The 13,029-nt window shown below is 33.0% G+C and overlaps 2 protein-coding genes across 4 annotated transcripts in view; one reads left to right on the top strand and one right to left on the bottom strand.

The window, feature by feature from the left end:
* Positions 1-5,935, top strand: part of LOC112523257 (probable cytokinin riboside 5'-monophosphate phosphoribohydrolase LOGL10) — a 12,271-nt gene extending 6,336 nt beyond the window's left edge. Inside the window, exons 2-7 of one of the 3 annotated variants that reach the window (XM_025132800.1) lie at positions 928-1,025; positions 3,233-3,263; positions 3,345-3,444; positions 3,529-3,599; positions 4,494-4,637; positions 5,650-5,935. In XM_025132800.1, coding sequence (XP_024988568.1) covers positions 928-1,025; positions 3,233-3,263; positions 3,345-3,444; positions 3,529-3,599; positions 4,494-4,637; positions 5,650-5,745 — 540 coding nt within the window. In that variant the 3' untranslated portion in view covers positions 5,746-5,935. Of the gene's footprint in view, positions 1-927; positions 1,026-3,232; positions 3,264-3,344; positions 3,600-4,493; positions 4,638-5,639 lie in introns of all 3 variants that reach the window. The other 2 variants (XM_025132783.1, XM_025132791.1) reach the window with 2 other exon arrangements.
* Positions 5,936-6,959: 1,024 nt separating this feature from the next.
* Positions 6,960-11,175, bottom strand: LOC112506834 (endoglucanase 2-like). The gene is made up of 6 exons (XM_025111134.1): positions 10,983-11,175; positions 10,429-10,712; positions 9,558-9,995; positions 8,502-8,643; positions 7,920-8,086; positions 6,960-7,292 (listed from the first exon to the last, which is right to left on the bottom strand). The coding sequence occupies exons 1-6, from the start codon at positions 11,173-11,175 to the stop codon at positions 6,960-6,962; spliced, it is 1,557 nt and encodes a 518-aa protein (XP_024966902.1).
* Between the last annotated feature and the right edge of the window lie 1,854 nt (positions 11,176-13,029).

Raw genomic sequence — 13,029 nt, 5'->3', positions numbered from 1 at the left:
TCAATGATTATCCTAATTATATTTTAGAATTTTTATATTTAAAATGAGATGTTTATCCTGTATTTGATTATGTTTATCTGCAGTTAGTTACACGAATTCAGATATGGAGCTTTAATAAGTTGTACTTACGCACAATCTACTTGTAATCTTGCGTTTTAAGTAATATGCATTAATAAACAGTATTTTACGCATAAAAGATGGTTTTTAAGAGTTTTTGTCAAATGCTTTATAATATAGTATAGATATAGAGGTGAATTATTATGCAACATTTTACATTTGTACAATAAATACAACTCAATCTCAAACGTCTATTTAATTTGATGAATATGTTATTTCATAAAAGTTTTGATTGTCTCCTAATATAAAGTATTAATCATAATTAATGAACTTTAATCATCTTTCATAAATATTCAAATCATAATAAATGAACTCTCATCATTTTCAAAAATATCTCAATTGATTAGGTTGCATTGGTTGTACAAATGGACTTGGTTGCATTTGAAATATACCCTATATATATATATATATATATATATATATATATATATATATATATATATATATAAGGGTCGTTTACCTAAATACTTACCCGGTAAGCTTTAATGGTAAAATTCAATTCTATCGCTTACTTATCGGGTAAGGTTTTAGTCTACCAAAATGACATCGTATGTAACAATTTACTCGGTAAGCGCTAAACATGGTAAGAGTCATCGCCATCACTTATCGGGTAAGATCTTGGTCCTTGAATTCGCTCTTGCCAAGTAAGATTCTTGGTTTTTGCCATATTCACCCAGTAAAAAAATATGACTTGGTAACGGTTACCCGTATAAGCATTCGGTAAACGGCCCATAAATATTATTTCATTAGAAATAAAATAATATAATAAAATAAATGAAAAGTATAATTAATGGAGTTAATTGTGTATAGGTTGATAGGAACATCGATCTGGTCTACGGAGGAGGAAGCATCGGGTTAATGGGCCTTGTTTCCAAAGCTGTCTTTGACGGTGGTCGCCACGTCCTTGGGTAAAACGCCCCCCTCATCTTTCACATGTAAAACATAAAATGTTTAGGAATGGCAACGGGCCGGGTTCGGGCCGGGTAGTGGTATCCCTGTCTCCGAAACCGATAGCTAAAACCGTCCCCGTAACCGTTCCGATCCCCGTCGGGGATCTTATCGGGGATCCCCATCGGGTCCCCGCGGTTTCCCCGATCCCCGTTGGGGAACCCGTTAAGGGTAAAAATTCTCTTTTTCATCGTTGGTTATAACCGAACCCGAACCCGAAACCCGAAACCCGAACGGATATAAAAAAAATTATAATATGTTAATTTTCACAATTAAAAGTAAATTACAATTTTTTAAAGATCTAAGTTTAAATGTCTCAAACATAATTGTACCAATTACAAACAATGTATTAGATTACAATATAAAACTAAACAAAAATTCGAACATCATACAACTAAAATCATGGTTTTTGACAAATAAACTAGACTTTTCGTGAACTTTATTTGGGTTGTTGAGGTAAAGTGGATAATTTTTTTAAAAATTTTAATGTTACTTTTTTAAAAGATATTATATATATATATATATATGTAGAGGAGTGATCATATGAAAACCGYCYYCATTTGTGTAAACCGTGCAAACCACCTTCATCTGTCGATTTCATTGTTTAATCTTATGAAATTTTTTCATGAAATTGTTTAATCTTGTGAAATTGTTTCATATAATACTTTTTTTTGATGAAGTTGTTTCATATATGGTTGTGAAATTGTTTCATATAATATTTAATGAAACTGTTTCATGTATTTCTCTAACATTAATGAAACTGTTTCATGTATTTCTATAAAATTAAAATAATGAAGATGATAATATCTATGATTAACACCCTACATAATAAAAATGATTAATCAACCTCTCATAATTACAAAAAAAATGAACAAAATGAAAAATTATGATTGGTTGAATACGGTTCGCACGGTTTGTACAAATTGAGTGGTTTGCATTTGATCGCTCCCCTATGTATGTATGTATGTATGTATATATATATATATATGTATGTATGTATATAAATTAAAATAAATAAATATATATATATATATACATATATACATATCGGTCCGGGCCGGGCCGGTGATCACCGTCCCCGCCCCCGTCCCCGTTAAAATCCCCGAATTCGTCCCTGATCCCCGTCCCGTCCCCGATAAAATGTCTCCGAATCCGGCCCAAAAGTTTCGGTTTTCGGTTTTGACCGTCGGTTTCGATTTTTTTTGCATCCCCAAAAATGTTCTTTTATATATGAAACAGACAGAATTGTTTCACATGTGAAATAAAACATATCCATACATTTCACATACACAAAATGAACACTTAAAGCATGCATAAGTATTCATACCCTCAAATGAGATTCGATGAACGGTTGGGATTGGTTCTCAAAAAAAAATTAATGGTTCTCAACTTCTCATTAGATATTTCTCTTCTATGTATTCTTATATGATGTTTGCATGTGGTCTATATATTTTTAGTTAAAATAAAAATGGAAATGTTAGTTTTCAACTGACTTCATAGAGTATTTATGAAAAGTGTTTGGATTAGCTTATAACAGTACCACATCAGATAAGCTGATAAAATAGATGAGATACCCATTTTTTTTCTATTCAAACACTAAAAACTCTTTATTACCGGTACCATACCGGAATAAGTTAATGAATTATAAGAGAGTAGCTTATCAAAAACTTCTTATTACCGGTATCACACCAAAATAAGTTAATAAACATCTTAAATAAGCAATCTCAAACACCCCCTTAATAAAACTTTTAAGTTTACAGGAGTAATAATACAAATACATAATAATAAGTTGGTGGATTGAACTTAAGTGACCTAATAAGTTTATCGTTATTAAACAATAAGTTGTCGAGACGGAATTTGGACAACCTAACAGGATTCAAGAAGTAAATATCATTATATTAGCTGTTTTATAGAATAACTCATGCCCTTTACTGAAAAATGTTCTATAGAACACTTTTCAGTAAGAGGCCGTTTACCCAAGTACTTACCCGGTAAGCGCTTACCGGTAGGAGTCAATACTATAATCTATTTTACCAGATAAGATTGTAGTATATTAAAACGGTATGGTACGCAACAATTTACCCAGTAAACGCAGTGTTTATAACATTGCGTTGATCATTTGTACATTAAAGTTTATCGACCTTTCTCATCTTTTTCGATACTGCAGGGTGATACCTAAAATGCTTATGTCGAAAGAGGTAAATCTCTCAATTGGTTACAAAATTTATTTTTATTTTTATTTTTTAAATAGAAAATAAAAATAAATGTTGGAATTTTAGATCATCGGAGAAACTGTTGGTGAAGTAAAAGTAGTGTCGAACATGCACCAGAGGAAAGCTGAGATGGCACGTCAAGCAGATGCCTTTATAGCGTTGCCAGGTATTATTTCTATGATACGACTAATTGTTCGGAAAAAAAATAAGAAGGCAAATAGTAGGTGTTTAATTGTTGAAAATTATGCAGGTGGTTACGGCACACTTGAGGAACTTCTTGAAGTCATTACGTGGGCACAACTCGGAATCCACCAAAAACCAGTAATTACTGAATACGCTCAGTTAGTTAATTTTATAGAGGAAATATAGTCATTACAGACCACTACCATATTACTTGTGAATGACTCATCCTAGTAGGGGTGTTCATGGGTTGGGTTGATCGGGTTGAAGACATTTGAACAACCCAACCCAATGTTTGTGGTTTGAAAAATCTTTACCCAACCCAACCCAAACCATAGTGCAACCCAACCCAACCCAACTAGTACGGGTTGGTCGGGTTGATACTTTGGTACATTAAAATATTCTTCTAACCTTGAATATGTTATTTTACTACTCATAATTTCTTTTTCATCATTAAACATTTGATACAACTTATTCATATTTATTATGTATATCGCATTCAATTTATTTTCTCAATTTACATATATATGTTCACAGTTACTGAACATATATAAATGAGTTATATAGAGATGTGAATAGATTGAAAATATGTGTATATGAAAAGCATACATGATAATGTAATTGACTAATATATATATTAATAGAAATTCAACAATCATATTAAATCCAAAAAATAGAAGGATATCGGGTTCATCGGGTTGGGTTGAGTTCAAATAATATCAACCCAATATCTACGGTTTGACAATGTTACAACTCGATTAGACATCGGGGTTGCTTTGAGTTGGGTTATTTCGTGTTGGGTTGGGTTGAGTTGATCGGGTTTTTGAGCACCCCTACATCCTAGGCTAGTGAGGCTACAATGCAAAGAACCGCATCCTTACACTCTAGTAAGAAACAACACGGGCTCTATTTGCCCTATTTGCATAAATGGTGTAAGGTTACGATCTCATGGTCAAAAATTGCATACGGAGGGTTCGGTAAACAAAATAGCGTCATTTCATGGACAGGGTTGTTGACGAATTTGAGTATATACAGGTAGGATTACTGAACGTAGACGGATACTATAGCTCGTTGTTGTCTTTCATAGACAAGGCCGTTGATGAAGGTTTCATCACCCCTACTGCTCGTCACATTATTGTGTCTGCCCAAACTGCACATGAACTCATGTCGAAGCTTGAGGTACATACGCCTTCTATATTTAACTAACTCTGATTTTATTTCTAATTTTGGAAACTAAGAATCATTATTTCTTATTTGGGAAAATTGCATCAAAATAAAACCAACTTTCACATGATTTCTATTTTGAGAAACCAACTTTCAAAATTGTCATTTAGGGGTCTCTATCAAAGTTTTTGTTTATTTAAGGGTTTGATTGACCTATTGACCTGTTAATGCTGACATTATCCAGATCTTTTGCCAACTAAGATATTCCACGTCATACTAATTTTTTATTTTAAAACTAATATTCCACGTCATATTTAAAATTGCAAAATAATTATAGAAAAACAACTAAAATTCGTTTTTTCTAAATTTTAGTTGTTTTTCCAAAAATTATTGTAATAAACTCTATTTTTCATTCCAAATCTCGTTTTAAAAAAAAAAAATCAGATATCAAACTGATGATTTTTTCAAAAATGGATTTTTTTACTCACAATTTGATATTTGAATTTTAAAAAAAAAACGAGATTTGGAATGAAAAATATATTTTATTACAATAATTTTTGGAAAAAAAAAACGAATTTTAGTTATTTTTCTATAATTATTTTGCAATTTTAAATATGACGTGGAATATTAGTTTTAAAATAAAAAAATTAATATGACGTGGAATATCTTAGTTGGCAAAAGATCTGGATGATGTCAGCATTAACAGGTCAACCAAACCCTTAAATAAACAAAAAGTTTGATAGAGACCCCTAAATGACAATTTTGAAAATTGATTACCCAAAATAAGAATCAGGTAAAAATTGGTTTTATTTTAATGCAATTTTCCCTTCTTATTTAAATAATCCAGTGACGAAATTCATGTTATCCAAAAAAAAATTAGTTCCAAACTGATTTTCTAAATAAAAATGGTTTATTAAAATATGATATTTTTTATTTCATGTTTAGAAAAATAAACCTTTATTATTTATTTATTGTGATATATTTTTTTAAATTTATTAAACAATATTTAAATTCAAGATATTTGCAGGATTACGTTCCGGAGCAGAATGGGACGGGATCTAAATTGAGTTGGGAAATGGAGCAACAATTGGGTAATACCGTAAAGTCAGATATTGCCCGTTGACTTAATCTCATCCCTCCAAAACCGAACCTAAAATCATTAACAACCGTTAGATTGGCAACCTACCACAAGTTCGTTCTGATAGCTGACATCGGATCCCAAGTCCCCTGGTGTGTGCGGATTTATTTATTCGGTTCATATATATTTGATTGTGTTGTGTGATTTTTGATAGTCAAATACAGATCTTAGGTTTACAGTACTTTTTATATTTTTTTAATATATAATTAAACAAACAAATTGATCAATTGTATTTATATTATTATGTTATAATTAATTATATGTTATTTTTGTTTATCTATATTATATTATAAAGTATTTGACAAAAACTCTTAAAAACTATTTTTTATGTATGAAGTATTGTTTGTTGATGCATATTACTTAAAATTTAAGATTACAAGTAATTATACGTAAGTACAACTTATCAAAGCTTCTTGTTTGAATTCGTATAACTAACTGCAGATAAACATAATCAAACAGAGGATAAACATCTCATTTTAAATATAAAAAATAAAAATATAATTAGAATAATCATTGACTTCTAATAAAATATTTAATAATTATCAATATAAAAAATTATATTATTAAACCAAAAATTGAAAAAAAAATGAATTACAAAAGTACACACGAAAACAATAAATTTTAAATTGTTAGTTTGGTATTAATATCAATATCTTTTTTCAATTTTTTATTATATTTTTATATTTATATTTTATTCAAAAATAAAAACATTATTATTTTCTCAAAATCACATAAAACTGTATTATAACATCGACTGAGACAAATAAATAAATAAAACGAAACATCAAAATCGAGATTTATTTCGTTGCATTGTACGAGTACTCTTCTAGTTATTAATTAAATTAGATAGTGTTAAATCGGTCATTAGTTTGGTTTCTGAAACGAAGTATTTAGTGATATTTTCAGCTGAATTTCGTCAAAAAGACACAAAAAAAACCCGTGAAACATTGTGATCGCCAACGGCTAATATCATAGCCACGATATCTTGGCTATAGCGGAACAAACTCGTAAACCTACTTCCATACCGGACACTACTCGTCATGAACTCGGTCCCCTAAACATTTAGCATATGCAACTATCGTAACAAAGAAGTTACAACGAAAACGACCGTATTGGAATTTTATGAGACGTGTTTTATGAAGAAAACAATAACGAATACAACACGAATAATATGCTTACGACCATGCGTAAAGAGGGATTCACAAAAAGAATTTAGGGACCGATGAATACGTAACCAATCCAGAGAGAAGCCCAACAAGAACCGCACTGTTATACGTACTCGGTTCACCTTGCATTGTATTGTTACGTGAATCTATATACTTGTCGTACTTAGAGGGTCCTCCAACAAGCGCGCCGGTCGCAACATTCGGGTTCGGTTTATGGGATTTGAGCCACTTAAAGCCATTCTTGCAGCTGGGTTTGGCATCGGCAGGTATCGAGGCTCCCCTATGGTGCACGTATTGCGGGTACTTGCTACCGTATCCAACAAGATAGCTCATCTTCATTGGATTGTCTCCCAACACGTAATCAGCCTAACACGATATACGTTGATTATTAGTATTAAAACTTTTGCAGTCATACATCAGCTAGACACAACCCACAAACCTGTATATTTGTTCTATAAAGGTGCGTTTCGTATGCATATAAGACTGGATTGGACTGGACGGACAAAAGTGAGGTAAGTGGTTGAAAGAATTGTGGAATATCTTTTGTAAGTCATGTCCCATCTTCATAACTTTTATTCTATCTATTTTTTTTTATTAACCTGGATATCCAACCCGTTATGCGAGCCGACTAATCCTGGGCGACCACCTGCTTTGCAGATAGCTCGGAGTCACCGGATTTGAACCTCATTGGCCACAAGGGAATTTTTATTCCTCCTTGGATTTGAATCTGGGACCTCCTGGTACTTTTGACCTTTGGAACCAAGCTCAAACCAATCGGTCACCACCCTTGTGGTTTGTTCTATCTATTTTTATGGGACATAAAAAATGCATTTTTGTCCCCTTTTTTGGAGAACAACTCTTTTGTACCGTCAATTTGTCATTTCATATTTACTAAATGCATCCTAAGGGGCTCTTTTAGAGAGAGGTTCAAATCGTTCCATAAGAATAATGTCTGCGATAAAGATAACGTCAATGCCACAAATTAAATGATACCTGTGATTTGGCAAACTTTCGAAGATCGGATGGTGAGAAAGACTCTGTATCGCATTCGAGTTTTTGGGTCTCGGATGTAAGCATGTAGTCGCTGAATACAAGGGCTAAAAAGGCGGAAGCTACAGGTTGCTGCAAAGCATGCCACTTGTTGACCCAAATTAGACCGCCTACGTTATTGACAACAACAATCAGACCATTAAAATATGTAAAACCCCTTTAAATCTCTCTAAAAGAAACCTTATAGAGAAAGGGGAGGTTCCTACGTATATACAGACTTGATAATCTCTATCTAGCCGATATGAGACTCGGTAGAAAAATTGAGGGGGCTAATGCAGATTGATCCATTGACACAAAAAAAGCAAACCCATTATATCTCGACGAGAGATAGGGTCCTGGGAAGGTAAGATATACGCAGATCTTACCTCAGTCTCAAAAAACAGAGAGACTGTTTTCGAAAAGACTCCCGACTTGCAATGATCCATTGATAATACAATTAGATATTCGTTGAACATAAAAAGCAGTGTTCGTATGTTTCTGATATTTTCGCATGTGTTCTCTTGAGAACGTAAACTTGAAAAATACCTTCGGTTCTGCTTCCTGTTGCGGTCGGAGAATCTGGCAAGAGGTTGCACATGATAGCCTCGGCTGTCCTTCTGTACTCATTGAGGTTATCTATATCTGCGTCGTCGTCAAGACCAAAGAAGCTTATTCTGGACAACAAAACCTGCATCCGATTCAAATACTTAATTTCAAGTTCCGCACAATCCAAATTTGTAGCAATTTACAGATAATAATCCTCTATATGTATCGAGAAATAAGTCGGGTGGTCCTTTGCTATATGCCATGCACACCATTGACTAACGGAGCCGGGAGCAATATAAGTCAAATGTGGACACTTTTCTTGGAACGAAGGGAGTATATAATACTTTCAATAACCCAATGTGGTATACATGAAGCTCAAAGTTACTTGAGTTAGCTCCCAACACTTTCCCAAAATTATCTTTTGCCTATTAGTAATAAGATAACAAATGACAGATAACGTTAATCTTATTTCACAAGATTCTGTTATCCGTCATTATTAAGACTTATTTTTAATATTTAGCTAACAGTCGAATATATTCATTAAAATATGTATCTTTTCAGACCTACATTAGTTATATGGATTAGAAGGGAGTACTTTAGATCTCAGAGTCCGTCTAAGAAACCAAACAAAACTAGCCCATCCTGAGATGGGCCTAGGGGATATGATGTAAGCAAACATGACCTCTACCCTAGAGAGTAGGGTGATTGTTTCCATTAAAAAACCCGTCTTGTAAAAAGTGTGTAAAAGAGAGAAAGTTAGCCCAAAAACTTGAGGAAATATATGAATGAAAAGGACTTGAAGAACTAGAGACAAGAAAGACAGATAAGGTAACTTTTGGAAAGTTAGTTATGAACTTTAAGCCTGAGTCCCCACGGCTTTAACCTAGCAGGAAAGGAGGTGGGCATCTTTACAGAATTTCAAGTCCGACCTTTCTTCCTAATATTATAAGTGAATCTCTAACAACCCTACAAGCATTGCGAGTTTCAGTTTCTTTTAGAAACAACGATGTATTAATATATGGAGCGTTTGGTAAAAAGAACAAGAGAAAATCTTACATGAGTTCCGGGTAGCTTATCATCCCAACTGAACCAAGTAGGAGTTCCCCAATTAGCATACTTTTGTCCATCTTTTCCAGTTACTACATCAAGATATGTGCTATCTTTTGTTGCATAATAGAGCCAGCTAGCTGCCCACAGAATCTCATCCCCATAACCGGTTGAATCGTAATATGCTCGAACTTCAGGGATGCTTTTGCTATAAGAACCTCGATATTCATCGGCAAAAACAAACAAGTCCTGGGCGTGCCTAAGAAGCAAGCTCGAATACGTTGCATTACTGGACTTGAACACCAAGGATGCGGAAGCCAAGGCTGCTGCAGTTTCAGCAGCAACATCTGAACCTGGTTTTGAAGGGTTCACCATTGTGAGAGGCCGTTTCTCAGTCATGTCTTCAGGCCTATTCCAACATTTATGGTCTGCCACAGGATCTCCGACCTGAAAATAGACAATGACCTTATTTTAGGGTCGTTTTAGTTAAATGACCTTCTATGACATGACCAAAAGCCAATTTGAAATACACCAACCCAGTAAATCCCACTCAAAAGTGGGTCTAGAGGGATGAGATGTACGCAGACCAAACCTCTACCCCATGAGTTCAGTGGCTGGTTCTATGAAGACCCTGGCTTGTGCAAGAGTGTGTATATAACAAGGCTTTAACAATATAATTATAAATTACCCCACCCTTTTCATTTTTTTGCAAATCAAACTATAAGATTTTCATGGGTTCTTTGTAAAACAAATGATAACATCATACTTCATAAGAAACAACAGAAATATCCAACGATTACCAAACATACATATCCAAAGATCAATGCAAATATCATGGTGATATCGAAGTTTCAGTTAATTAACAGAATCAGGCAGTAACCTGGATGTAAAGCACATCATGTTTAGGATGAGCATTCATAAGGTAGTCAGTGATCCATTTAAGAGAGTCTTTAGCAGGCTGCAATTGATTTACTGCATTCATATGTACGCTGTACTCGAGGATGGCCCAAGAAAGCACAGTAGCAGTAAACGCCATCGGAAATCCAAACTTCATATGATCACCAGCATCATACATTCCCTTCGAAAGATCCACATGAGCACTCTTCCCATCATTTAGAGCCGAATCCCCCCTCCACGGTATCTTATTGTGTACCAACTTACCAGCTAGAACACAACAACAAGATCGTAATCCATTAGTCGGAAATCACAAGATGCCACATGATTCAAATGAACCTAAAGACAACCTATTCAATTTTACAATTGAAACAAAAAATCAAAATACATGGAATTAAGGGGAAAATGGTGTGTTGACGAAATATGAATCAAGTTATGACACAACGAATTACAACACATCTACAACAATCAAGTTTATTGTACCAAATTCATCGGTGTAAAACAGATCAATTACGAGTAATTAAACGGCAGCAACCTTACATTTTTGGATATCGAAGAACTGCATAGCGACCGTGAGAGCATCGCCATATTTCGAAGAGACAGTACCTGGAAGATACCCATATTTCTTCTTGTAAGTAAACACTACAGCGAACGCCACCACCCCCAATACTACCATCACAATGAACCATCCAAAATATCCTTGAGATTTCACTCGCTCCCCCATTTTCCCCATCTTCATCGCCACAATCAGACTCAGATCTGAAGAAAATCGATTCGTCAATGAATTGAAATCAGAAATGAAGAATGGAATTTTTTTTTACGAACAAGTGTAGCCTTGGCTGGACTTGATTCAAAGGTATTTCTCGTTTCACTCCTGTATTCTTGTTGATGGATCAGTGGATAGATTGAAGCCTTTGGGAATGATTTTCGTAGCTTTAAACTACCATTTTCCAGCTTCTCCGCCATTATCGAACTCAAATGGAGTTATGGTGGTGGGCTAACCTTTCTCCCCGCTCAATTTATACTCTTCGGTATTCGATGCTTCTCAAATCTCAATATTTAACGGGTGACGTAATAAAAACATAATAATAATGTAAAATGTTACGAGTAAACCACAAATTTGGTCCCTTTTGTTTCTTGAAATTACACAGTAGTTTCGAAGTTACAAGATGTCCATCAGGTTTTACGAAAACATTCGGATTTGGTCCTTCTTTCTAATGACCGTTGAAAAGTTTCGTTAAGTGAGAGGTATTTTCATTCTTTTATCGATTTTTTTGTCTTTTATCTGATCGATAACTAGAGGGACAAAAATCATTAAATCAAAAATACAGGGACGAACTCAGAATTTTTTTCAAATGATGGAACCATTTGATTATAAGAAACAAATACAGGAATTTTTTTTCAAACAGTGACACCATTTGACTAAAATGACACTAACAGGATTCGAACTTGGGTCTGAGGCGGAATAAAAGTCTTGCAAACCAACTTTACTAAAGAAAACTTGTTCTCATTATAGTTTCGAATTACATGCGGTGACACACAACAAATTAATATTTGCATTTTTCACGAATCTAAATTTTTTTATCCTTTGAAGGAGAAATAATACGGTGGCACGTGTCACCGTTGGCACCACTGTAGGTCCGTCCATGCAAATATATCCAGTAAAATGATAAAAATGTCCCTCATTTGTCTGAATATTTTAATGGTTTCTGAATATTTTAGTAGTCATTAGAAAGGTACTCATGCAATGCATCGAGACACATCTTGATTTCGATGTTTCGTTTTATTCCCTTTTTATGTCGATATAATACGGTTTTATGTGGTTTTGAGAAAACGATAATGTTTTTATTTTTTAATAAAATATAAATTAAAAAATATTATAAAAATTTTAAAAAAATATATTGATATCAGTATCAAATTAATCTTTCTAACAGTTCTTGTGTTCAGTGTAATTTCCTTAATTCAAATTTCTTAATTATAATTTAATTTTTGTTTAATAATATAATTTTATAAAGATAATAATTAAGTATTTTGTTAGAATTTAATGATTATTCTAATTATATTTTAGATTTTTTAGATTTAAAATGAGATGTTTGTCATGTATTTAATTATGTGTGTTTGCAGTTAGTTACAAGAATTCAAAGATAGAGCTTTAATAAGTTGTACTTGAGCACAATCTACTTGTAATATTGAATTTTAAATAATATGCATCAATAAACAGTATTTCATGCATAAAAATAGTTTTTAAGAGTTTTTTTGTCAAATGTTTTATATATAGTATAGATTAGAGACATGGACCAAATTTAGATATTTTTGCAAAGTAACATAACTATCTTGTAATTTTGATACTACAAGGACTAAAAATGCTATTATTGACAAACTATATGAACCAAATTTGTAGTTTACTCAAAGAATCAATAAACATATTACTTGAGTAAAAGTTAACTTGTATTTTCTTCCTCCAAAATAAATGTTATCAATTAAAATAATATATGGTTTTAAAAATAGATCATTATTATATTTTTTTAATTGAATAAATGATATTTTTTTAGTATATAATATTTATATACGGTAAATAAAACAAATA

This window comes from Cynara cardunculus (genome assembly GCF_001531365.2).
Source record: "Cynara cardunculus var. scolymus isolate 2C chromosome LG 1, CcrdV1, whole genome shotgun sequence".
Classification (NCBI taxonomy): domain Eukaryota; kingdom Viridiplantae; phylum Streptophyta; class Magnoliopsida; order Asterales; family Asteraceae; genus Cynara; species Cynara cardunculus.
The sequence above is the reverse complement of the archived record's forward strand: the minus strand, read 5'-3'. Positions and strand labels throughout refer to the sequence as shown.